Raw genomic sequence first — 22997 nt, forward strand, 5'->3', positions numbered from 1 at the left:
GCACTATAATCAGTGTGGGAGTGACAAGAATCTACTTTGATTTTTTTCTTCGACAGGAACCATACAAGGAAAACTATGAAAAGACCGAGGCAAAGAGCATAAATTACTGTGAAACCCCCAAATTCCAACTTGATACAGTTCTGCACAACTTCACTAGTGATGTAAGCAATTCTGTGGTTACTTCTTCTGTTAAGAAAAGATCCATTATTCTCCCCCAATAAATACATGAAATATGTTTTGTCTTTCAGACCAAATACAAAGATTCCTACTTAAAGAATATTTTGGGACACTATGTGGGCAGCTTTGAGGATCCATATCATACACACTGCATGAAAGTTGCAGCTCAAAACAGCGATGTAAGTTCTAAGACAGTTGTTTAGCTTTCCACTTAACACATCTTTAGGGCATGGATAAAATGGTTGCATCCTCGTGTCTGATTTTTCTTCCTCGTAGAACAACTACAAAGCAGAATTCGAAGAAGACCGAGGCAAAGGCTTCTTCCTCCAGAGTATAACTCAAAAAAATGAAACAATCGAGAAGCTGGATCCATGTAAAGATGTGAGTCTGTAGTATGACCTTCAAACATCCTGGCCTCCAGAGCATCTAGCGGTTCAAGAGAAATTTAAAATTTTAACACTTTTCAAATATATGCAAGCAAGGAAATTATAAGAAACAAAATCTATCTTGTAGGTGATGAACCGTTTTCCCTAGCTGTCATCCATACTTTTCAAGAGCTAATTCTAGTTCATTTCCCCAAAGAGGAGTTATCAGAAATCTGAAGAATGAGAAAGTTTCTTGTACAGCTGCGAAAGCATCTCTAAAACACTGCAGTCTAATTAGAAAGGAGCCTTGTGTTTTATTAACTACAAGTTTCTTTTCTTTTGGGGAATGGGTTCTCCTTGCTTGGACTATAGGATTTGATTGCTAAGACTATTCCTTTTTTCCTCCACAGCACACCTACAAAGTCCATCCAGATAAAACAAACTTCACTCAAGTCACCGACTCTCCTGTGCTGGTGCAAGCCCAAGTCAATTCCAAGCAACTGAGTGATGTAAGTTCCTTTAAATAGGCAGGAAATCCAATTTTGAGGGATAACCTATCATAACTCTGTATATAAAATCCAGTGACTTGTCACATTTACCAAAAAAAAAAAAAAGGCTAAGTGAGTGTATCAAATTTAACTTGTCTATATTTGTAATCACCTAAAAGATCTCCTTATTTAGTTGCCTTGCATCTTCTGGGATGTATAGCAAGGATAGCAGAATGGTTCTCTAAGGGGGCCTAATATAGCTTACCATGCTGGAAGGAACATGAGGTCTTTAGCCAGGCAAATCTGGGTGAAATTCCAGCTCTGTCGTTTATAACCCGGCACCCTAGGCAAATTGTTTAACCTCGTTATGCCTCGTGTTAGTTACCCTTTTGTAATTTGCAGTTGTTTTGAAGAGTAAACGAAAGGAGATCTGAGCATAGTAAATACCCTGGCCCGGAGTTGATGTTTAATACACGGGATGTCTCTGTCTCCAATAAGTTTCGGAAAATGGAGCTTTGGAGATACTTTTATCACATGACTTTAAGTATGAACTTCCAAACTTGTGCTGAAGTAAGCAAAGCAATAAAAGTAACCTCAGTCAATTGATGGCCAGAAATAAAGTCTTCAGATAAAGAGTATTAACAAAGCATAATGTATGTGAGGGGACGTAACCAGGTTTGTTAGAACGTGTTTCTCCGGAAAGTGAGCGTTGACAATGGAAAGAGAGAAAGGGCTGTGAGTCTCAAGAATCTGCTGATTCTGGGGGCCGGTTGTGATGTGCCTGGAGAGGGAGCATATATGAAAGAGCCACCTCCTTCCAGGATAGTCCTACCACGGTGACAGACGTGCTTTCATGCAGGTTGTCAGTCGTGCAGGGTGGACTACCCTAGCTCTGGACTTCTGTATTGATCTCAACAGCATTGTCAGTTGTTAATTAACATAATGTATTTTACGTTTTATTCTATGAAATGTACCACCCGAGATTTTGTATTTTGGGACAATTCTTCTTTCGAGCTAATGGTCTCCTTTTTTGTCTGTCTCTCCATCTGTCTTTGTCTCTTTCACTCTCTATCTCTGCTGAACTACAAAGGAAAGCATGAAAGTGAAAAGTTCAAGTGCCACATACCTCCAGATACTCCTGCCCTCCTCCAGCACAAAGTCAATGCTTATAACCTGAGTGATGGAAGCTCCTATATACTATGGTATGGGATATCCTGACAACCTGTGCTTTTATTTCTGGGTTGTTTCACTGCATAAACACTTCAGTGTTAAAAATGGGAAGAACAGGGATCCCTGGGTGGCTCAGCAGTGTAGCGCCTGCCTTTGGCCCAGGGCATGATCCTGAGTCCTGGGATCGAGTCCCACATCAGGCTCCTGCATGAAGCCTGCTTCTCCCTCTGCCTGTGTCTCTGCCCCTCTCCCTCTCTCCTTCTCTCTCTCTCTCTCTCTCTCTCTCTCTCTCTCAATAATAGATAAAATCTTAAATAAAGATGGGAAGAACATTTAGCATCTGCACCATGCCCTTATGCCTCTACCCATGTATCTTTCAATTCACCTTATAAATGTGTGTAGCAATGTTGTAGGTAGCTTCATACAATTAGACAATCTCGATATGTTTTAACCAACCTCCAAAATGCCACCACTCATGTAGGTTTGACTGCAAATCATAATGTGATATATTTTAGCCATATATTCATTTATGTCATACAATGATTAATTTTCACCCAGGACCTGTTTCTTCAGATACAGTTTCATTTTATTTACTACTCAGACGTATAATATCCCTTATTTCACATAAACGGTGCTTATTTCTACATGTAAGAGAGCTTGCATAAAAGGCATAAGGCTAGGTAGGTATCCATTGCTACCTTTCATTTTCAAAACTTAATTTTATAGAAAGTGCAAATACCCCTTTGAAGGGGAGATCTCATTTCTTCAACAATTCTATAAATAAGTCCTTAGATTATCTAGCATCAATGAGTATTGTAATGATTCAGGAAATAACCTTTCAAAGGACCTTGAGATCAAATGAAAGTGATATCTTTAGATCATAAAAAGTAAATTAACTGTAGAATATTTGGTGCCACTCTGTGAAAGGCTCAGTAACAGGAGTTAGGTATTAGTATGGTAACTAGGATTAGGTTAATTTAATGAAAGATTCTAATGAGGAGGAGAGCACCTTGATCTTGGAAAATTAGAAGCTTCAGTTTGAAGAAAAATAACTAAAATATGCATGATTTTCTTTTTTTATGCATGATTTTCTATAGTGAAAATGGTTCATTTGTTTCATATTAAGACAGAGTATTGAGATACTCATTAGTCTTAACAGTATGATAATATGCATATCACCTTTGCCAATTCCTTTGTTAAAATTTTCCGGTTAGGATGTCTATAAGCAAGACTGGTAGAAGAGCAAAGCAAAGAAGTTAGACATGAAAGTGGACGCCATCCCCCTGCTGGCAGCCAAAGCCAACAGCAGGATCGCCAGGGATGGGAGTATGGCCTGGGCACCCTGGGAAGGGGCTGCCAGTAAAGCTGCCTGATGGGTGGGATCTGGCACGTGTGATGTTATCACAGGTGATGTACAAGAAAGACTATGATAAAAGCAAAGGAAAGATGATTGGAGCCCTGAGCATTAATGATGATCCCAAGAACCAGAGTGACGTGAGTGTCTTTGTAAAATCATGCTTACTTTCAGATATGGCTACATTTACTGTTTACTATAACTTTGGATGAGATGTTTAGCCTATATGAAACCTCCAATTCAGGATGACAAGTCACACACAAAAGCCCAGGAGTAAAAAATGATTAAGTTCCTTATTCTTATAACAACTCTGTACTTCGAGACATCAGTGTATATTGTAAATGTTTCCTTAATTTCTTTAATGCCCTCTGTTTTATTAGGGGGAAAATATACTAGCAATAGCCTTTTCTTTATCATTTCCTAGAAATAGATTTAATATCTCAGTATGTCATAAACACATATTCATTCCATGTAATGATCTGACTTCAGGTACTTTGCAAAAATATATATAGAAAAATAAAAGGCAAAAACTGAGAAAATCAGGCTAAAGACAATAAAGTAGGAAAACTAGATGATGAAGCATAACCTCAAGAACAAAGTATTTTAAGAATTGTATAAAACACTGATCTCATTTCAAAGACTAAAATATTAAAAATTCCTTATAAAAATTGCTTCTCTAACTCATGGCATTAAATAAATATTCCCTATCCTGTATCATTTATAAGTATGCTTGTCTGTCCTGCGTATATTTTTGGATTTCTGCACGGTAAAATTAAGGAGAATGTGTAAGAATACATGATACCTATAATAAAATGGAAAAAAAACTATTTTTGCATATTACTATAAAGAAAAATATTAGAACTCAAGGAGAAAATCCAGCTTCCAAAGTTATTGTAAATAAAATGCGTTTCCATCAAGTAATGAGCTGAAGACTTTTCTGGGACTGTGCCTAAGTATTTAAGGTCCACGTTATACCTTTTACCTAATTTTGTACTATTTAAAAAATTCATTTTCCTTCAAATGCATTCAAGTGGATAGAATTACATTAAGACAAAAAAGTTGCTCAAGCAGCATTGTTATGTCATGGAATATCCTGGCTCAGCAATGTTAGGATAAATAACACAAGCGCATATATGGTTGTTAGCAGACTAGATTATCTAAGATGTGAGCCTCTACCATAGGAATACTGCCTTTTTCGCCATATGGAAAATAAATTCTGAAAAAGTACAAAATTTTTCTTTGTGGTTAAGTATAGCAATGATGGGAATGGCTTCTACACCATGACATAGATTTTTCTTCTCTGTTTAATTTTCTTCTTCCTTTGACAGAGAGATTATAGAGGGGAAAGCTATGAGAAGACAAAAGCAAAGAGCAGGAACTACTGTGAGACCCCTAAATACCAACTTGACACTCTGCTGAAGAACTTCAGCGAGGTTAGAAAGGCCATGGTTGCTCCTGGGGTTTGAGGGCTTTTCTACGATGTGACAAATAACGTACCTAATTGGCATATTTGTCAATATGCTTCTCTTTCAGACTAAATACAAACATTCCTATGTACAGAACGTCTTGGGCCATTACGTGGGCAGCTTCAAGGACCCATATCAAATACACTGCATGAAAGTCTCCACTCCCAACAGTGACAGTAAGTTGAAGACCATTGTTCCTGTCTCTCGATGACATTCTTTGGGGGTAATAACAGTCATGATCTATTTTAGTTCTTTCTCATTATAGAAAAATTACAAAGCCAGGTATGAAGAAAATAAGGGAAATGCTTTTTCCCTCAGAAAATCACACAAGAATATGAAGCAATCACGAAGCTAGACCAGTGTAAAGACAGAAGTCAGCTGCCCAGAGTTCTCCAAATGGGGTTTGGGATTCCTGTGCCATCTAGTGGTGAACTCAGCAGGAGTTTACATGCTAATGCCTAGTGGTTAGCAGATGTTAAATTTTAAATTTGGGGTGGAACTGGGGAGCACAAAAATTATTGTGAAGAAACCGATCTGTTACAGAATAGTTTGTGGTCTTAATAAAGCTTTACTTTCAGTAGTTTATGTACACGTGGCTTAGTGGAGGGAAAGGTAAGATAGATTTGTGAGAGAGGGGTGTTCATTCATTTCACAAATTTACACGAGGAGCTAGCTTATGTCAGGCACTGTCCTTGATGCTGAGAAAGAAAAGGGAACAAGGTGGGCTGCCTCTGGGGGAGCATGCATTTGAGAGGGATAAATAGATAACAAAAAACGTATAAAGAAGGACGGTACTAGACAATGATAATACAACCTATGAAGAATGATGCTATAGGATTGAAATAGGATGAAGTGGGAGTGAGACTGGATGGGCTCCATAGGCTGGGTGCTCTGAGAGAGTTCTAAGGCAGGAATGTGCAGTCCTGCCAAGATCAAGGTGAGAGCAACTAACTGGAAGAACGGTCTAAGGAGAGAAGAGCTGGGCACTTAAGGAATTGCAAAGATGAAGTAGCAGAAGCGTTCTGGAGACGGAGACAGTGGGAAGAAGTGAAATGGTAGGGGATGGGGGTGGGCAGATTCTGTAGGGTAGGGCTCATCAGCCACAGCACAGTTTAGGTCAAGTCATATGGAGGGCTGTTGTAAGGTGTCAGCCGGAGGAAGATTAATCTGGTTGCTGAATTGTGGCGGGGAGACCAATTTAGAGGCAACATCAGGGGATGGAGATTGAGAGAGAGAAGTGACAACATATCAACCAAGTTTTCAGAAAATAAATTCTATTTTTAACTGGAAACTCTTTATATGTAGTATGTATATAAACAAGAATATAAAGATCCGTTATTATGATATTTTATTAAAGAACATCTTTTCTAGCATACGTGGAAAGTTCATCCAGATAAGACCAAATTCACGGCCGTCACCGACACTCCTGTACTGTTGCAAGCCCAACTCAACACGAAACAGCTTAGCGATGTAAGTGCCTTGATTTGTGCAAGTGTGGATGACCTGGAATGCTGTGTTTATTTGAAACATAAGCATTTTCGCGGGCTCATCTATCTACCCAACACTGTCATTTTTCAAGATTTAATAAGATGCAAATGAAGCTGCTTGACTGAATTGCAGCCTTGGGAAAAGTGGTATTAGACGATACTAAAAATAATATTTCTTCAATAAGTCACCAATTTTTAGTGGGGAATTTGCCCATTGGGATCTGACACACACCCAAAATAATGCATACTAAATTTCATGAATTTGAAAACAACAAAAGCATGTATTTGTGTAGGTAACAAGGCAAGCATTTCCCATTGTGAGTTTGCTGACAAAGGCAATACAAAAAGATACGAAGAGTGCAGAAACAAGAAAGACATCAGGTAGTAATAAGAAAATGAATACAGGATACCGATACAGAATTCAAACAGAATGGTGAGAGAGAGAGAGAGAGAGGGTGGTCAAGGGTGATCTAAAGCAGAACGGTCCAGCCGGGTGAAGATCGGGGAAGAGCAGCAGTGCTTCTCGGTCACACTCGTGTGGGTCACCCAGCGACCTGGTTAGAGTACAGATTCTGATTCAGTTGGTCTGGAGAGAGATGCTGACTCTCTCTCAAGCTCCTCAGCGATGCCCATGCTGCTGCTGCTAGACCACACTTTGGGCTGCACGGTGCCAGCAGCTAAGAGCGGCACAACCTTCTCAGGAAGGAAAATACATCCTGTCCTACGATAAAATGTGTTTTAGTATCACAGCTCATTTGCAGTTGGTAATGAAGTGAATGACATCGCTATACCCCAGGAGTCCTGTCAGTTCATCATGCGGCATTTCTAGCATATTAATATTTTATGCCACAAGAAGGAACAGCTAAACGCTGGCCAGTTACCAACATCACTGGCCCAGCTGAACTCGGTAAGCTGACGAGGGACAGAGTGTTGTAGGCAGTGTCTTCTCACAGCATGATCTGCTCATTGGCCTGGACCGGCCACGGGCACTGTTCTCGAGGTGGTTATTGCTGACGTTCAATCGTGCATTTGCCTTTAGCTCCAGAATTCAACAGCCTCATTCTGTCTCTATCCCCTTCCTTCCACCTATGTCAGCTTTAAGTTTTTTAAATACAGTGCTGTACTTTACATTTTTAATAATCAGAATATATGTATCTTTTTGACTGTACTAGGATTTTAGTTATTTAGGATTATTTCTATTTTTGTTATTTCTCTGATCATAGAATTTAATAGACTTTCAGTGTCCGTGTCCTGAAGTCACAGCCTAAAAGTTTAGATCCATCAATGAGTTTCCCACACATACATTGTGATAGCGTTTATAAAAATGACAACCCAAACTGGATTACACCACAATCCTGAAAGAGGGAGTCAGAGTCTAGGCCTTGTAACAGACTTTGACTGGATGGATATACCATCACTTTGAGGCGTGTTTCAGAAAAGGGTAGAAGTATAGAAGTAATTCAGTCATTTATATACACTCTCCCACATGCCCTCAAGGAAATCCTGACCCTGAACTGTTTGGATATCTTCTGTTTTCCAGCTGAATTACAAAGCAAAACGTGAAAGTGAGAAGTTCAAGTGCAGCGTACCAGCAGATGCTCCACAGTTTATCCAGCACAGAGTCAATGCCTATAACTTAAGTGATGTAAGTATCAAAGCTACAGAAATCTACCATTATGTGCCCACGTGAAGGGGAAATGTTATGGGTATTTAAAAAGACCAGATTAGGAGTTATGCAATTAAACAATGGTGGCAATTGTTTCCAGAGTATAAGTGGAGCTTTTAAGGCTGAACTGCTCAGAAGGCTCTTACTTTGCTCTTCTAATTCATTTTCCACATTTTCTGTTACCATCAGAAACATCCTCTTAATTACCCTCAGCTAATCTCTGTAGCATTGGCAAGCTCCTGTGAATGTCCCATTTCACTTTCTCTAAGTGGTTGTCTTTCTACATCGTCCTTTATACATCGGCATAGCCGAAACTTTAGAGAGTTCATAGGATATTAAGAAAGCGTATTATCCTTATGTGGTGGGAGGGGAGAAGCAAGATGACAGGCTTATGAATAATTATACTATCATTTGGGAAGTATAGTGTTTGAAGGTGAAAAGAGTCTACATGTAGAAATTTTCAGTCTGTTTCTTATTGTTACTGAATGATTCTGAGTTAGATGTTGTTCTAACCATTTTTCTGCTGAAACCTCCTGTTCAGAATATCTATAAACATGACTGGGAGAAGAGCAAAGCAAAGCAGTTTGACATGAAAGTGGACGCCATCCCCCTGCTGGCAGCCGAAGCCAACAGCAGGATCGCCAGGGATGAGAGTATGGCCTGGGCACCCGGGCAGGGGACCCCAGTGACGCTGCCTGATGGGTGGGATCTGGCATGTGTGATGTTTTCATAGGTGATGTACAAGAAAGACTATGATAAAAGCAAAGGAAAGATGATTGGAGCCCTGAGCATTAATGATGATCCCAAGATGCTGCATTCTTTGAAGAGAGCCAAAAAACCAGAGTGATGTCTTTGTAGATCTATCTTGCTTTCAAGGTGACGTCCCTCTTAATATGCCCAAGGGGTTGGTAGCACGTAAAAGGATTCCATATCCATGGGCTCTATCATGTTCACAACAGACTGCTGGGAATGAACATTAGAAGTAGAATGGTTTCCCAGATTCTTGTACCTTTGGGGAGAGGTATTTCTGATTACTTGATTCTATTTCAGTTTGAAAACCGTTTGTTTCAATATGTAATAGAATATTGATTTTAATTCTCAATATTGCAATCGGTAACGAAGTGATTTTAATTCTCAAAACTTCCTGAAAACATCACTAGATGGTTTCATATTTTCTTCTGATTGAAAAATAAACTTTAAATGATGATTTTGAAACTGTCTTTATAGTGGAAGAAAACCATGAGTCAGAGATAAAAATCTTATTGTTAATTATCATTGTTTTTTATTGACTTTAGTAATTAGTACTGGTATAGGTTCAAGAAAAATACTCCATTGATTATAGGCTCCTTTGAGCCTCTGATTAAAGACTTGATCACTCGTCTAGAAAATTGAACTTTTTCTTCCTGCCTTTTGTCTGAATTTCAGAGAATATAAATTCCCTACAGCTTGTCTATGGGCCAAGTCTCATCTTTTGGGTAAAGTTCTTACTAGAGAGGGGAAAGATCTATTGCAAATCACAGTATATGCTGTGTTTAAAAAATGATTAGAGAATTCCTTAAAGAGTGGTAAGAGTGTTCAGCATAGCTTGCAAATATTATTTTTTCAAAATTAAATAGAAGGATGTTTGTATCCTTTACTTTCATTTCAACCATGTATTCATATAATGATCTATATCTTCATTAATTCATTTTGCATGTGCTGTGTAGTCCTATGGCAGTTTAAAGCATCCCGTAGTCAGTAGTTTTCTCTAATAACTTCACGCTGATTTATATCTGTATATAGTGATCACATACATCATATTATGTTTTTTAGTAGCTCCTTATCCTTTCTCAGTTCAGAAGGTTTCATATCTGTCTGTTGACAGAACATGTCTTTATCCTATCACAGTACCCATTAGAACACGAAGCACGTAGTATCTTCGGTAAATACTTGTTAATTGATTGATACTGGTAACCAAAAGAGCTAGTCAATGATGAATCATTTTCATATACATCCAGGCTAAGAGCTAAGCTACAGGTATAGAACATGCATGGCTTTTAAAGAGAATCTTTTAGGGGATGCCTGGGTGGCTTGGTGGTTTGGCGCCTGTCTTTGGCCCAGGGCGTGATCCTGGAGTCCCGGGATCGAGTCCCGCGTCGGGCTCCCGGCATGGGGCCTGCTTCTCCCTCCTCCTGTGTCCCTGCCTGTCTCTCTCCCTTTCTCTCTCTCTCTCTCTCTCTCTCTCTCTCTGTCTCTCATGAATAAATAATTTTAAAAAATTAAGAGAATCTTTTAAAGCCATTTGGACCTTTGACAACATTGTACAGATATGTATGAACTGGTATAAACATGAACAAAAGAATCAAATGGTTTAGTCAAAAACACTTCCACACACCAATGCTGTGGCAACATTACTTTATCAGTTTGTTTGTTTATTCATTAAAGATTGACTTATTTATTTTAGAGAAGGAAGGAGAGAGCATGAGCGGGAGGGGCAGAAGGAGAAGGAGAGAAAAACTCAAGTGGACTCCACATTCAGCGTGGAGCCCAACGTGGGGCTCAGTCCCACAACCCCAAAATCATGACCTGAGCTGAACCTATAGTCAGACTCTCAACCAACTGCACCAATAGGCACCCCATCAGCTTATTTCTAATAAAGACAAACTATTTTTTCAATGTTCTTACATACGATCAGAAAGTTTCCATATTTTATTTTCGTAAACCAAAGGCTAGATTTTACAATTAAGTGATGTTTATTCAGTGAGGGTGATTGCCCACAAAGTATTTAGGAGGAAGATCACATTCCCTAAGGGAGCTAAATGATCAGATTGTTTGCAACAGGAATTTCTACAGAAGATTCATAAGGCACATGTCTACTTGCTAGCTTGGGTCACCGTCTTTAATGCTTATGTGATTATGGGGAGATATAAGGGTTTAGAATTTTCCTACAGGCACTGGGGTAGAATTTTTCTCTCTGTTAAGGTAATTGGTTGAGTGGGCATGATGAAGCTGGGACCTTGACCCCTTGACCTAATTAGCACCCTGTCTAACATTCCGGAAAACCAGCCAGTGAAAGTGCCTTCTGAGGCCCAGTCAAGACATTTGGTTTATGAGAACACTGTAATAAGTGCCAAGGTTACTTGAATGGTTCAGTGTCACAAACTTTTCTCCTTTGAGGTCTTATTACTGCTGCAATCTGAAGCTGCTTTTAAATTGTTACCAAAATTAAACTTGGTAAAAAAAGAACCTTTGGGATTCTCAGTGGAGCTTATCTACTGTCAAAAGTAGAATAGTCAGGTTGAAAAACTCAGTGACCACTTAAACATGCTGTTAGAAAAGCCAAGTAGTCAAGTGGACAGCTTTATTCATGAAGTGGTCGTTTTATGAAATTAGAAGCATGAAATGATTGTTCTATAGTCTTCATCAATTAAAAAAGTACTTCTTTATTGGAACACAATTAAAAGATTAGATTACTTTGGTAAAAATAATGCTTCTTAATGGTCTTGAAAAAACCCTGTGTTAAAATAAAATGCCTTCCTGAAGTAGAAACTGTGGCCCCCTCCTGTTGTCTGACAGTTGCTCTTTGATCTAAAAGTAGATTTGATAACATATGTCCACGTCTGAGGTTTTTGGAGGGAAAGGGTTCAATAATGTGTAACAGATGAACAAATTTTAGGAAAAAAAAAAAACTACTCGCACGTTTGAATGTGTTTCTCTAACTCGTGTCTGTTGTTTATGAGAGATTTCTGTGCTTGTCCGGAAATTCCATTGAGGATTTATGGTAATAAATGGAAAATTCCTATTCACAGCGTGAATATCGTAAAGACTATGAGAAGTCAAAGACTATCTACAGGACACCTCTTGATATGCTCCAAGTTACTCGAGCTAAGAAATCTCAGGAAATTGCCAGTGCTATGGACTATAAGCACATCTTACACAATTGCAGCTACCCACCCGATAGCATCAACGTGGATCTTGCCAAGGAGGCTTATGCACTGCAGAGTGATGTGAGTAATCACATTTTCTCATTTCCGTTTTTCTAAGGTGGAAAAGGAAATAATCTTTAAGTGGAATGGTGTTTTTGGCCATTCTCAGAGGTGTTGGCATTGTCTTCTGTATGTAGCTAGTATGTAATGGGGAAATGACCCTTGTGGCTTGATGAGAGCATGCCCCTCAGAGTTAGACCTAGATCTAGCATGAACTCATCACTATATCCCTCCGGGAAAGCTACCAACCAAGTGTGCCGTTGAGTAGCAGCTAATTATATTCACATTGTTGTGCACTCATCTTCAAAACCTTTTCATCTTCTAAAACTGAAACTCTAGCAGTTATCTTCCTGTTTTTCCCCTCTCCCTAGCTCCTGCAACCACCCTTGTACTTGACCTGGGCTGCTCTGTAGACCATGTATATGTAGAGTCATTCAGTATTTGTCTTCTTGTTACTGGCCTATTTCACTTAATGAAATGTCCTCAAAGTTCATTCGTGTTGTAGCATGTATCATAATTTCCTTCCTTCTTGAGGTTGAATAATACCGCATTGTATGTGTATACCACATTTTGTTTGTCCCTTTATCCATCAGTGAACGTTTGTGTTTCTTCCATCTTTTTGGCTATTCTGAATAATGCTTCTACAAACGTAGGTGACAAATATTTCCTTTGAGAGCCTGCTCTCCATTCTTCTGGGTATACACTCAGAAATGGGTTTGCTAGATCACATGGTAATTCTATTTTTAACTTTTTGAGGACCCAATCTACTCTTTTCTACAGCCCCTGAACGATTTTAAATTTCCATCACTAACAATCCTGTATCATGCGTGGTTATTTATTTTTTTAATTTTGCTATGTTTCTTTCTCCCAAGTAGATGGTAAGCCTTTCAAAGGCAGGAACCAAATAGTTTCTTGATTTTTTATTCCAATTAAAAGGCCCACACTAAAGAACAATGGTTTGAAATTTGTATCTAGAAATATAAGTTTTACATACCACATATAGCCAGACAATAAGAGTAGTCTATTATTTTATTTTACTGTTTTATTTTATTCTTTTAGAGAGAGGGAATAGGGTGTGTGTGAGGAGGGCTGAGGAAGAGGGGAGAAGGGAGAGTGAGAGAGAGTCCCAAGCAGGCTGCACACCCAGCACAGAGCCTGACATGGGGCTTGATTCCACAACAGTGAGATCATGACCAGAACCAAAATCAAGAGTTGAACGTGTAAGCAACTGAGCCACCCAAGCACCCCAAGACTGGCCTATTACTTTAATGGCATCAAGTGTGTCCCCAAAATAGGAAAAATTCCAAATAGTAAGAGCCTTGTACAAGCAAATTGATTGTAACTATTTTATTTTTTAAATACTTTATTTATCTATTTATTTAAGCAGACAGTGAGCAGCAAGGAGGGGCAGAGGGAGGTAGAGAAGCAGACTCCCTGCTGAGCAGGAAGCCCGACGTGGGGCGAAGCCCGACATGGGGCTCAATCCCAGGACCTGGGGATCACAACCTGAACCAAAGGCAGACGCTTAACCAGCTGAGCCACCCTGGTGCCCCTAGCATAACTATTTTAAAGTGCATTGTTAACTGATATGGGGACACTCAAAGTTAACCATTACACATGAAGAGCAACATGTGCAAACCTATAGTACGAATAACCATTATCAAGTCTTCTCAGAAGGTGAGCAAAATTACCTACCTTCAATGTGGCCACCAGTCCTAATTTGACCAAAGAAACATAATACTTAGAGTTCCAGGGAGCAAACACCTCACCTTTGATTATCTACATATAATTTTTTTTTATTCTTTGAAGTAGAGCTTTAAATATAGTATTTGTCCATATTGGAATTAGAGTTCCACATACTTCCTTTCAGTTGGAAATAAGGAGGAGATGGACTACATGCCAGCTAGAAGAACACTGATAACCTAAGGGCTGTTAAAATCTCCCACCAAGGAAATACTTAACATAATCTCAATGTGGGGCATCTGGGTGGCTCAGTCAATTAAGGATCCGACTCTTGATTTTGGCTCAGGTCATGATCTCTGAGTGTGAGATTAAGCTCTGTGTTGGGCTCTGTGCTCCATGTGGGATCTGCTTGCGTTTCTTTCTCTCTTCCTTTGCCCCACTGATGTGCGTGCTCTCATCATTCTCTCAGATAAGTAAAATCTTAAAAAACAAAAACAAAAAGAAACCTTAGGATATATGAAGTAAGGAAGCTGGTCAGAAATCTTAACACTGTTTTGGGTAAAATGTTAATGATTTCATGAATAAGGATGATGCTGAACAAAAAACCTGTAACCTTCCTCTTGGTGTTTTAGGTTGAATACAAGGCTGACTACAACAGCTGGATGAAAGGTTGTGGCTGGGTGCCTTTTGGATCCTTAGAAATGGGAAAGGCAAAGAGAGCTTCAGACACCCTAAATGAGGTAAAGACATCTCATGTGCCACAGAGGGGGTTGGGATTGTGCCGTGTTAAGGCCCCCAGAACCGTGGAATCACCTTCTTTTCCCTCTTCATTCTCTCATGGTTGTTACTGAGAAAAGAGCCCTTACCACATGCATGAATTATCCAGACAGATAAGTTTTACATCATCAAAATCCTTTATATTAACCATTCATGATAAAAATATTTTTGACAACTGTATCAAAGTATAATTTGCATGCCACAAAATTCATCTATTTTTAATAAGTTCATGTAGTTTTTATGGTCATCACTATAATTGAATTTTAAAATGCTGCTAGTATGCGAAAGTTTCCTTGAAAACTCCCCCTCCCATCTGCAATGCCTGGCAACCAGAGATCTTGCTTTTTGTCCCTATAGTTGTACTTTCCTAGAAATCTCTTTTGTAGGAGACTTCCTTCATTTAGCACCATGCTTTAGAGGCTCATCTATATATCTGCACATATCTACAATTCATTCCTTATTATTATTGAGTAGTATTCCTTTGCATAGCTATATTTTTGGCTGTCCAGTGGTACACATGTGGATTCATAATTGCCAGTTTTGGCAATTATGAATAATGCATAGAATGAATACTACAGAAATTTTCCTTTAACTATTATACCGTGTGTCTTATTCTTGATCATTTTGAAGTACCAGATAAGTTGTTATTCAGTCTAAGAAAAAAGCAGCGATGATCTTTCACTCTAAATGGCCAGGTGATCTGACCCTTCCCCTCCGACAGAGGCACATTCCCATGGCTGTCAGGTGAACACATCAGGGAGGTTAGCCTACATAAAGGAGGGACGGAGGTACTGAGTGAAGGTTCTTGTTTCTGTTGTTCTGGGCTTTTGCTTGCTTTTAGGAAACAACATTTTATATCCTCCGATTTTTCACAAAAGTTCCTCTGAGTTGGTGGTTTTTAGATGTCTAAAGCTGAGTGATGCCACTTCATACACAGAAGTGGGATGTAGAAGATGCACAAGGGAAGAAGAGTGGGAGACTAGAGGGAGGAAAATCTAGGAATGTAGCTAGAAGGTCCCGTCGGAACACCTTCCACTCTCTTCTCTCCTGTAGCTAGCTCCTCAGTACTTTAGTGACAAGCTGTGGACTAGTCACATGGAGGCTGCAGAGCAGAAGTTCTCCCTTTCTTATAGGAACCCCTAGCCATTGCCTAATTCCCCAGTTCCTCCTCCCTCAACCAAAGAGCTGCGTTACCTCTGTTCAACTGACAGGAATCTGAGAGCCTGTTAGTGTCACACAAAAGACACTCCAAATTTCCTTGCATGCTTTTCTGATACTTTAGAAAACTTTGTGGTGTTTCTGGGTTCTGTTTAGCTAAGAGTACCCTCTTTTCATTTCATAAGCAAGAGGTAGCCTGGTTCCTGAAAGTTATCTTGGTCTGTAATGCCCCAGACCATCCAAAATTGAGCCAATTTTTGGAACATCATCTCTTGTACTGTATTCATCTTTTCCCCCAAGCCAACCAAGAAGCTAGTATCTAAAAATTTTTAAATCAGGAAAAAAAAACCCTTGTCCCTCCAAAATAAATCTCAAGGATTTTTATGTATTAGCCTTAAGTGAAAGTATTATTGCTGTTTATCTTGTTTCAATTCACCAAACAGAAAAAATGCAGCCAACATCCAGACGCTCTCAATTTTACTTCGATTGAGGATGCTCCGATTATAGTACAGTCCAAAATCAACCAGGCCCAAAGAAGTGATATGAGTGCTAATTCTATCTGTAGTTTAATAACGGAAACAAATACATTTGGTTCTAAACGTGCTGATCACCTGTGGTTATTCTGCAAACCAAAGAGACTCAGTTCCATGAGCAATTCTGTAACTCTCCCAGCTTTTCACTAATAAGGCACACCTACGTCACGTCTTCAGGGTGTTATGGATGCTATGCTGACCGTCCTTCCAGCCATTTAACACTGAAGGTCAGGGGCTTCTCTTGATGACAAGACTCACTATAAGCCTATTTTTAGGAAAGACCAAGAAAATGAATGTATGCGGCACACCTTCTGGAGGAGCTACGTTGTAAGTCAGAGCTAAGACAAAAATCATGTAGAGTAAAAACCACCCCAAAGTCCCATCAGTCACCCACCAAGTGTAAGATAGATAGTGTGTGTATCCCACCCAGTTAGCCTTTTCGGTGCTCAGGGAAGTATCTGCAGGTTAACATTTTCATCAGGCCCTCTCCCGGGGCTAACTTCTGTGAGGTGCCCCTACCGCACGAAGCTCAGAGGTTCCTAGCACATACCAAGGGACCTTTGCCAAGGCTGAACGGGCACTAGGATGGGACTCTGTGCATTGCATGTGAGACCTTGAAGGCCCACAGATCTGCACAGGTGAATGTGAAGGTGACCCAGAGAACGTCTTTCAAGAAAAGCACCTCTGTGTAATGTGATCTGTTCTGAAATTATTTTCCTGTGTCATTAAACCCTTTTCCCTCCTTTGTTTTGTTCATGCATTTCTTTTTTTTAAATTTTTATTTATTTATGATAGTCACATCAGAGAGAGAGAGAGAGAGAGAGAGAGAGAGGCAGAGACAAAGGCAGAGGGAGAAGCAGGCTCCATGCACCGGGAGCCCGACGTGGGATTCGATCCCGGGTCTCCAGGATCGCGCCCTGGGCCAAAGGCAGGCACTAAACCGCTGCGCCACCCAGGGATCCCCTTTGTTTTGTTCATGCATTTCTTTTCATCTCTCAAGGTAGCATACAAAGCCAGAGGAGAAGAACTTCTTCACAAGTACAACCTGCCAGCCGACCTGCCCCAGTTCATCCAGGCTAAAGTTAATGCCTACAGTATCAATGAGGTATGCACGTGAGCTCAGCTGCTGATTGCGTGTGAAGGCCTTTCTAAATGTGGCCTCAGTTATATGCAAGGGACTTTTTTCTTTCAGAATATGTACAAAAACAGGCTTGAAAGATTTGAGCAAGAAGGGCTATGACCTGAGAACGGACACGATTCCCATCAGAGCCTCCAAAGCTGCCTGGCAGGCAGCAAGTGAGGTAAGTGCCGGTGGTGGGGTCACTGGTGTGTTGTAACTAGGAAGTATGGGTGGGGTGGATTCGTTATGCAGAAGTTGCCGTGTCTGCTGTCCCCAGCACGAAGTGAGTCCTGTTGAAAACTATTTAGAAAAGAAAGTTCCCTAAAAAGGTCTGAATTTTCCTGGCAGTAAGGATTTGTAGAACCTTTACTAACCTGTTCTAGTGCAACACTCTAAGTTTAAGGTCTCCTCTGCATTTTTGTACAAATTCACATTATTCTCCTCATGGAAGTAAACAAATCAGTCACTATTTAAGTCCTAATCACCTCCTGGGGGTAAGATTTTTGTCTCAAAATTTTCTTAATTTACATGGATTCCCTCTTTCCCTTATTTCTTTTTAATTAATTGCTTCCAGAGATGGATTAATTGGCTCCAAGGTCCATAGCAGTCATTAGGCTCCATGAAAGTTAAAAATTTTGTCTTTTTTCTTTTCCTTATCATACTTGTAACTATGAACTAGTTACTTTCCTCTTTGAGATTCAAATCAAATTGACTCAAACCCCTACCAGCTAACCTCTAGGAAGTAGGATACCCTTCCTCCTGCTCAATGCAGATATTCTGAGGTTTGTCTTTCCATTACCTCTGGCTCCTACTTTGTACACAGTGGTTTTGCTCATGCTCACCTGGACTCTCCTGCCCTGGGTTCACTTTTTTCTGGTCTGCATGGTCCAGAGATGGAACACAGCAGTCCAGAACCATCTTTTAGTCCCCCGAACCCAAGTCCCAAGCACAACCTCATCGATGGTTTGAAATGAAGTTGACATTGCGCCGATGTAAATAAGTTACAATTGAGTAATAAATACTGGTATCATCAAAGCGCTGATGATACCCATTCCCTTTTTCTCTGGGTGCACTCTTCCAGCTCCTCCCCACCCCAACACACACATTAGCTTTCCTTCACATCTCTGCTTCTCAGTTTCCCATGCTTCTTCCCAGATCTCCCCAAGCAAGTTCAGTTCTTCTCACTTTATAATTTAGATCCAATTCATGTTTACACACAACTGGCTCTGGGTCTTCCTTTGAATATCCAAATACTCATTAAAATTCTACTACAACTAAGATAGCCAGCTATTTGGGGAGGGGTCTCCTGGAGCAGCACAATATAACTGGTAATGATTGCAGAATGTTTATCTTTTCATTTGTCTCTACCAGTGTATAAGTAGAAAGGAACTTACTACCTTGTCTCTGACATGAATTATGGAAACGTTCCCCACCCCAATCTCTCTCAGGTGGCTGAGGCAGCTACAGACAATTAAATGGGCTCTAAGTAACATTTTAATTTTACCAGGCTACATTTCAAACTATATACAAATGAATACATCTAACTGGTTGTTGAAGTAATTCCTGGGAAGCTCAATTGCTTTAAATCATAGTCTTATTGATCAGTAAAATCTTCATAACTACATTTTAAAATATACCCACTTTGTTTCCAATAGGTTCAATACAAAAAAGATTATGAAAACACCAAAGGGAAAATGGTTGGCTTCCAAAGTCTCCAAGATGATCCTAAACTGGTTCACTATATGAATGTAGTCAAGATACAATCCGACCGGGAGTATAAAAAAGACTATGAGAAGACAAAAACAAAATACAACACACCCCATGATGTGTTCAATGTTGTGGTAGCCAAGAAAGCTCAGGATGTTGCCAGCAATGTCAACTATAAGCATACACTCCATCATTACACCTATCTGCCTGATGCCATGGACCTGGAGTAGTCTAAAAACATGATGCACGTACAGAGCAATGTAAGTGACACTTATTTCACAGGATAATCCTCTCCTAAAGTCAGAAAGTGCATGAGAACCCACTGCTTGGGGCACTTACTCCTTTTTTTTCCCTTTGCAATAGAATGCCTGCAAGGAAGACTACAACACCTGGATGAAACGCATAGGCTGGATACCTATTGGCAGTCTAGATGTAGAAAACGTTAAGAAAGCAGGTGATGCCCTGAATGAAAAGAAGTACAGGCAGCATCCAGACACCCTCAAATTTACCAGCACCGTGGACTCCCCAGTTATGGTCCAGGCAAAACAGAACACAAAGCAAGTCAGTGATGTAAGTACAAAAGAGGGGGCCAAGAATGGAGGGAGGAGGCTTCAACAAAATAAATAGCAGCTCAAAAGTTTAATTCTTCTGAGCCATTAATTTTCCTTTTACTTCATGTATTTTAAAATTACAATTACAATTATTTTTAGTTTGGGGGTCACCTGACTGAGTGGCTGAGTTGGTTAAGTGTCAGACTCTTGCTATCTCAGATCAGGTCTTAATCCCAGAGTCATGAGTTCAAGCCCTGCATTGGGCTCCATTAGGAATACAAACAAGAACAACCACAACAATTATTTTTAGTTTGGGCACTAACATTTTCTTTTTCTTCTATATTACTATTTATCTTCCTTTTTATAACATCTTCCTTTTTAGCTGCCTTTGAAATACTGTGTTATGGGATAAATTTGTTGTGATGAAAAAGTTCTACTCTTGTACTACACCTGTATATACACACACAAAATTTAAACTTGAATTCCAGACACTTTAACAAACTCATCACCTTCAGATCCATATTAAGTTGCATATATTTGCTGTTCGTATATAAAATACTAGTACAGGGAAATAACTCACATGCGTATATGGTTTTACTTCTCAGAATTCATCATACACAAATATTATAGAGGCTTTTGAAAACTTAGGTCTTGGGGATCCCCGGGTGGCGCAGCGGTTTGGCGCCTGCCTTTGGCCCAGGGCGTGATCCTGGAGACCCAGGATCGAGTCCCACATCAGGCTCCCGGTGCATGGACCCTGCTTCTCCCTCTGCCTGTGTCTCTGCCTCTCTCTCTCTCTCTCTCTCTCTCTCTCTGTGACTATCATAAATAAATTAAAAATTAAAAAAAAAGAAAACTTAGGTCTTGGAGATTAGTATGTTATTTGCCTGGCTGTCCATGAGCGATGTGTATGACCTGGCTAAGGTCAGACCTAAAGGGAAGCTTAGTGTGTAGAAGAACTAAAGGGACATGGAAAGCATTTATTTATTAATCCATTGAATGAACGTTTTTGAACTCCTTCCCTGAGCCGGGCATTGTATTATATGCTGATGCTATAAAGACGCCATAGATGATGAGTGGTGAGATAGATAGGAGATGACAAGGATATAAGAGTGTAAGACAAAGGCATGGATGGAACCAGAGCATTGCCACACCAAGAGGTGAATGCTACAGGAGAGGTATGTGCCAAGTACAAGAGAAGAGGGTAACCCCCCACCAAGGCTTCCCTGGCAAATAAGGGAAGGGTGCATTCCTGGTGAAAGAAAAAATCATGATGACCAACAAGAGCTAATGAACTGGAAGGACGGTGAAGGGTTCGGGATTATTATGTGATCATTGAGGATCTTGTGTGCTTATACTCTGGAGATTGTGGGGTAGGTAATGGGAGGTGTTGAAGATCGTAATCCATGGAGTTGGATTATCAGATCTGTGTTCTAAAAGATACTTCTGACCAAGAGTGCTGAGATGGCATTGATGAGGGAAGAGATGGAGGTAAGAAGATGGATTAAAAGCGCTTACAGAAACCTAGCAGAAGACTCCTTTGGACTTCAACTAAAGCACTAGCAATGGCAGAGGAGATGTGTAGAGGGTAGAATCGGTGAGACTCTGTGAATGCCTAGCTATGGTTTCTAAAGGCAGTGAGGGAATAACGTTAGCTCTTGGATGCCTAGAAGAAATTATTTAGGATTTGAGAATTCAAATAGATATCAGCCTCTTTAGACTTTGTGATACATAGACAACAGTTTACATGTGATAATCTGCTTAAAGGTTTATGTGATAAATGACAGTCAAGAGACTGGAAATCTAGTGGTTCCAGTTGTATTTTAGATTTTAGAAATCAAGCAATTTCTTTTCTATTACCAAGAGGAGGATACAATCTAAGTTCTACATCCTGGACCTAGCTGTCTTCCTGACATCTGTAAAAGGATAAGATAGGGTAAGTATGAAATGGTAAACCTCTTAAGTACACTGGGTTTATGTAGAAGCGCCCTCATAGCATGAGGAAATTATTATATGGTTTTAGTGCTACAATTGTAATTGGAAAGTTTTTTTTTTTTTTTAGCAGAAGTGAAAGTCTCATTCTAAATGCCATTTTCTAAGAATCAAAAACCCAAAACAAAAACAAGACCGGTTTACTCCACTAGCAAAGATTGGACTTTTCTGACTTTGGTAAACTCCATTTATTCAAATTAGGGTTTTGCATTTGAAATGATTTCCATTCATCTCTAGCCATCAAAGATCACTGTTTTCTACTTTTCTGTCTATTTTAATACACCGAGTTTTTAGGTCTTTCTGAAAATGACAAAAATGCTTGACTTTTTTAAAAATAGGAGAATACCTTTGATTTTTAACAATAGAAGTAGTAGAGGGACTGTGCTGGGAATAACTCCTTTAAGTGTACAATTGAAGCATTTTATTTTGCTTTTAACAACTTTATTTTTAGAAGATAACAGCAAAGTAATGTTTGCCCTTTGGCAAATGTAAGATGACAATTTTAATTGCTGATTTTTGAGGATTTTGGGGAGTTTTGTGGGAAGAGGTCAGTGTGTGGGGTGTGAAAACACAAGCTATTGAGAGTATTTTAGTGGCTCATAACATTGGAAGGATTTCTGATAAATGACTTCAAAAGACATTTGAAGACATCTTCTAGTATACCTAGAACTTTTTCCTTTGGAATATTTTTTCTTTTATTTTAAAACATACTTTATTTAAATCCAATATGTTAGCATAGGGTATAACATACAGAGCTCATCTCACCACTGCCCTACTTAATGCTTGTTACCCAGTTACCCCATCCCCCCACCCACCTCCCCATCGGCAACCCTTTATTTGTTTCGTAGAGTTTGGAGTCTCTCATGATTTGTATTTTTCTCTAACTTCCCCCACACACACTCAGTTTCCATCCTTTCCATTGTAGTTCCTTTCATGATTTATTCCAAATACTCCTTTTTTTATTTTTTATTTTTTAATTTATTTTTTATTGGTGTTCACTTTAAGCATTTTCTTTTTTGTACTCTCTGTGATACATGTTATTTTTGTGATTGCGTATTGCAGATCTTCTACAAAGCTAAAGGAGAAGATGTGAAACATAAATACACTATGAGTCCTGATCTTCCTCTGTTTCTCTAGGCCAAGTGCAATGCTTACAATATGAGTGACGTAAGTAGGGTTTTCAATGGGGTGTGAAACCCAGACAAGGTGGTACAGTAATAGAATCTCAGAGTAGGATGGGGCCTTGATAACTATTTAGGTTGGTTTCCCACACACACACTGGATGGAGCCTATCTCATGACGATGGCTCTCTGCCTCTTAAGTCGGCCTCTTCCAGGG

At 39.6% G+C, this 22997-nt stretch overlaps 1 protein-coding gene and 1 long non-coding RNA gene across 3 annotated transcripts; both read left to right on the forward strand.

Moving 5' to 3' along the window:
• The first annotated feature begins 508 nt into the window (after window positions 1-508).
• LOC140629658 (uncharacterized) lies at window positions 509-5196 on the forward strand. The gene is made up of 5 exons (XR_012027485.1): window positions 509-558; window positions 953-1051; window positions 2121-2232; window positions 4883-4987; window positions 5088-5196. It is a non-coding gene; the product is annotated as an uncharacterized lncRNA (long non-coding RNA).
• A 626-nt stretch (window positions 5197-5822) lies between these two features.
• Window positions 5823-22894, forward strand: LOC140629662 (nebulin-like). Of its 2 annotated transcripts, none has more exons than XM_072819186.1 (10): window positions 5823-6490; window positions 8048-8152; window positions 8715-9049; window positions 11962-12159; window positions 14454-14561; window positions 17290-17394; window positions 17482-17590; window positions 19065-19376; window positions 19480-19686; window positions 22722-22894. In XM_072819186.1, exons 4-7 carry the CDS (start codon window positions 12019-12021, stop codon window positions 17527-17529), a joined length of 402 nt encoding a protein of 133 aa, XP_072675287.1. In that variant the 5' UTR covers window positions 5823-6490; window positions 8048-8152; window positions 8715-9049; window positions 11962-12018; the 3' UTR covers window positions 17530-17590; window positions 19065-19376; window positions 19480-19686; window positions 22722-22894. The 2 variants fall into 2 exon arrangements, with proteins under 2 accessions (XP_072675287.1, XP_072675285.1); XM_072819184.1 differs by having other exon boundaries at window positions 17294-17394.
• Window positions 22895-22997: the final 103 nt, after the last annotated feature.

The sequence above is a fragment of the Canis lupus genome (assembly GCF_048164855.1).
Source record: "Canis lupus baileyi chromosome 27 unlocalized genomic scaffold, mCanLup2.hap1 SUPER_27_unloc_6, whole genome shotgun sequence".
Lineage (NCBI taxonomy): Eukaryota > Metazoa > Chordata > Mammalia > Carnivora > Canidae > Canis > Canis lupus.

What these genes read in the sequence shown, in the direction of transcription:
- LOC140629662 (XM_072819184.1), top strand. Translation starts at nt 12,019, where the DNA reads ATGCTCCAAGTTACTCGAGCTAAGAAATCTCAGGAAATTGCCAGTGCT. An exon ending in CTTATGCACTGCAGAGTGAT is followed by an intron (nt 12,160 to 14,453) that starts GTGAGTAATCAC and finishes TTGGTGTTTTAG; the next exon opens with GTTGAATACAAGGCTGACTA. An exon ending in ATGCCTACAGTATCAATGAG is followed by an intron (nt 17,395 to 17,481) that starts GTATGCACGTGA and finishes TTTTTCTTTCAG; the next exon opens with AATATGTACAAAAACAGGCT.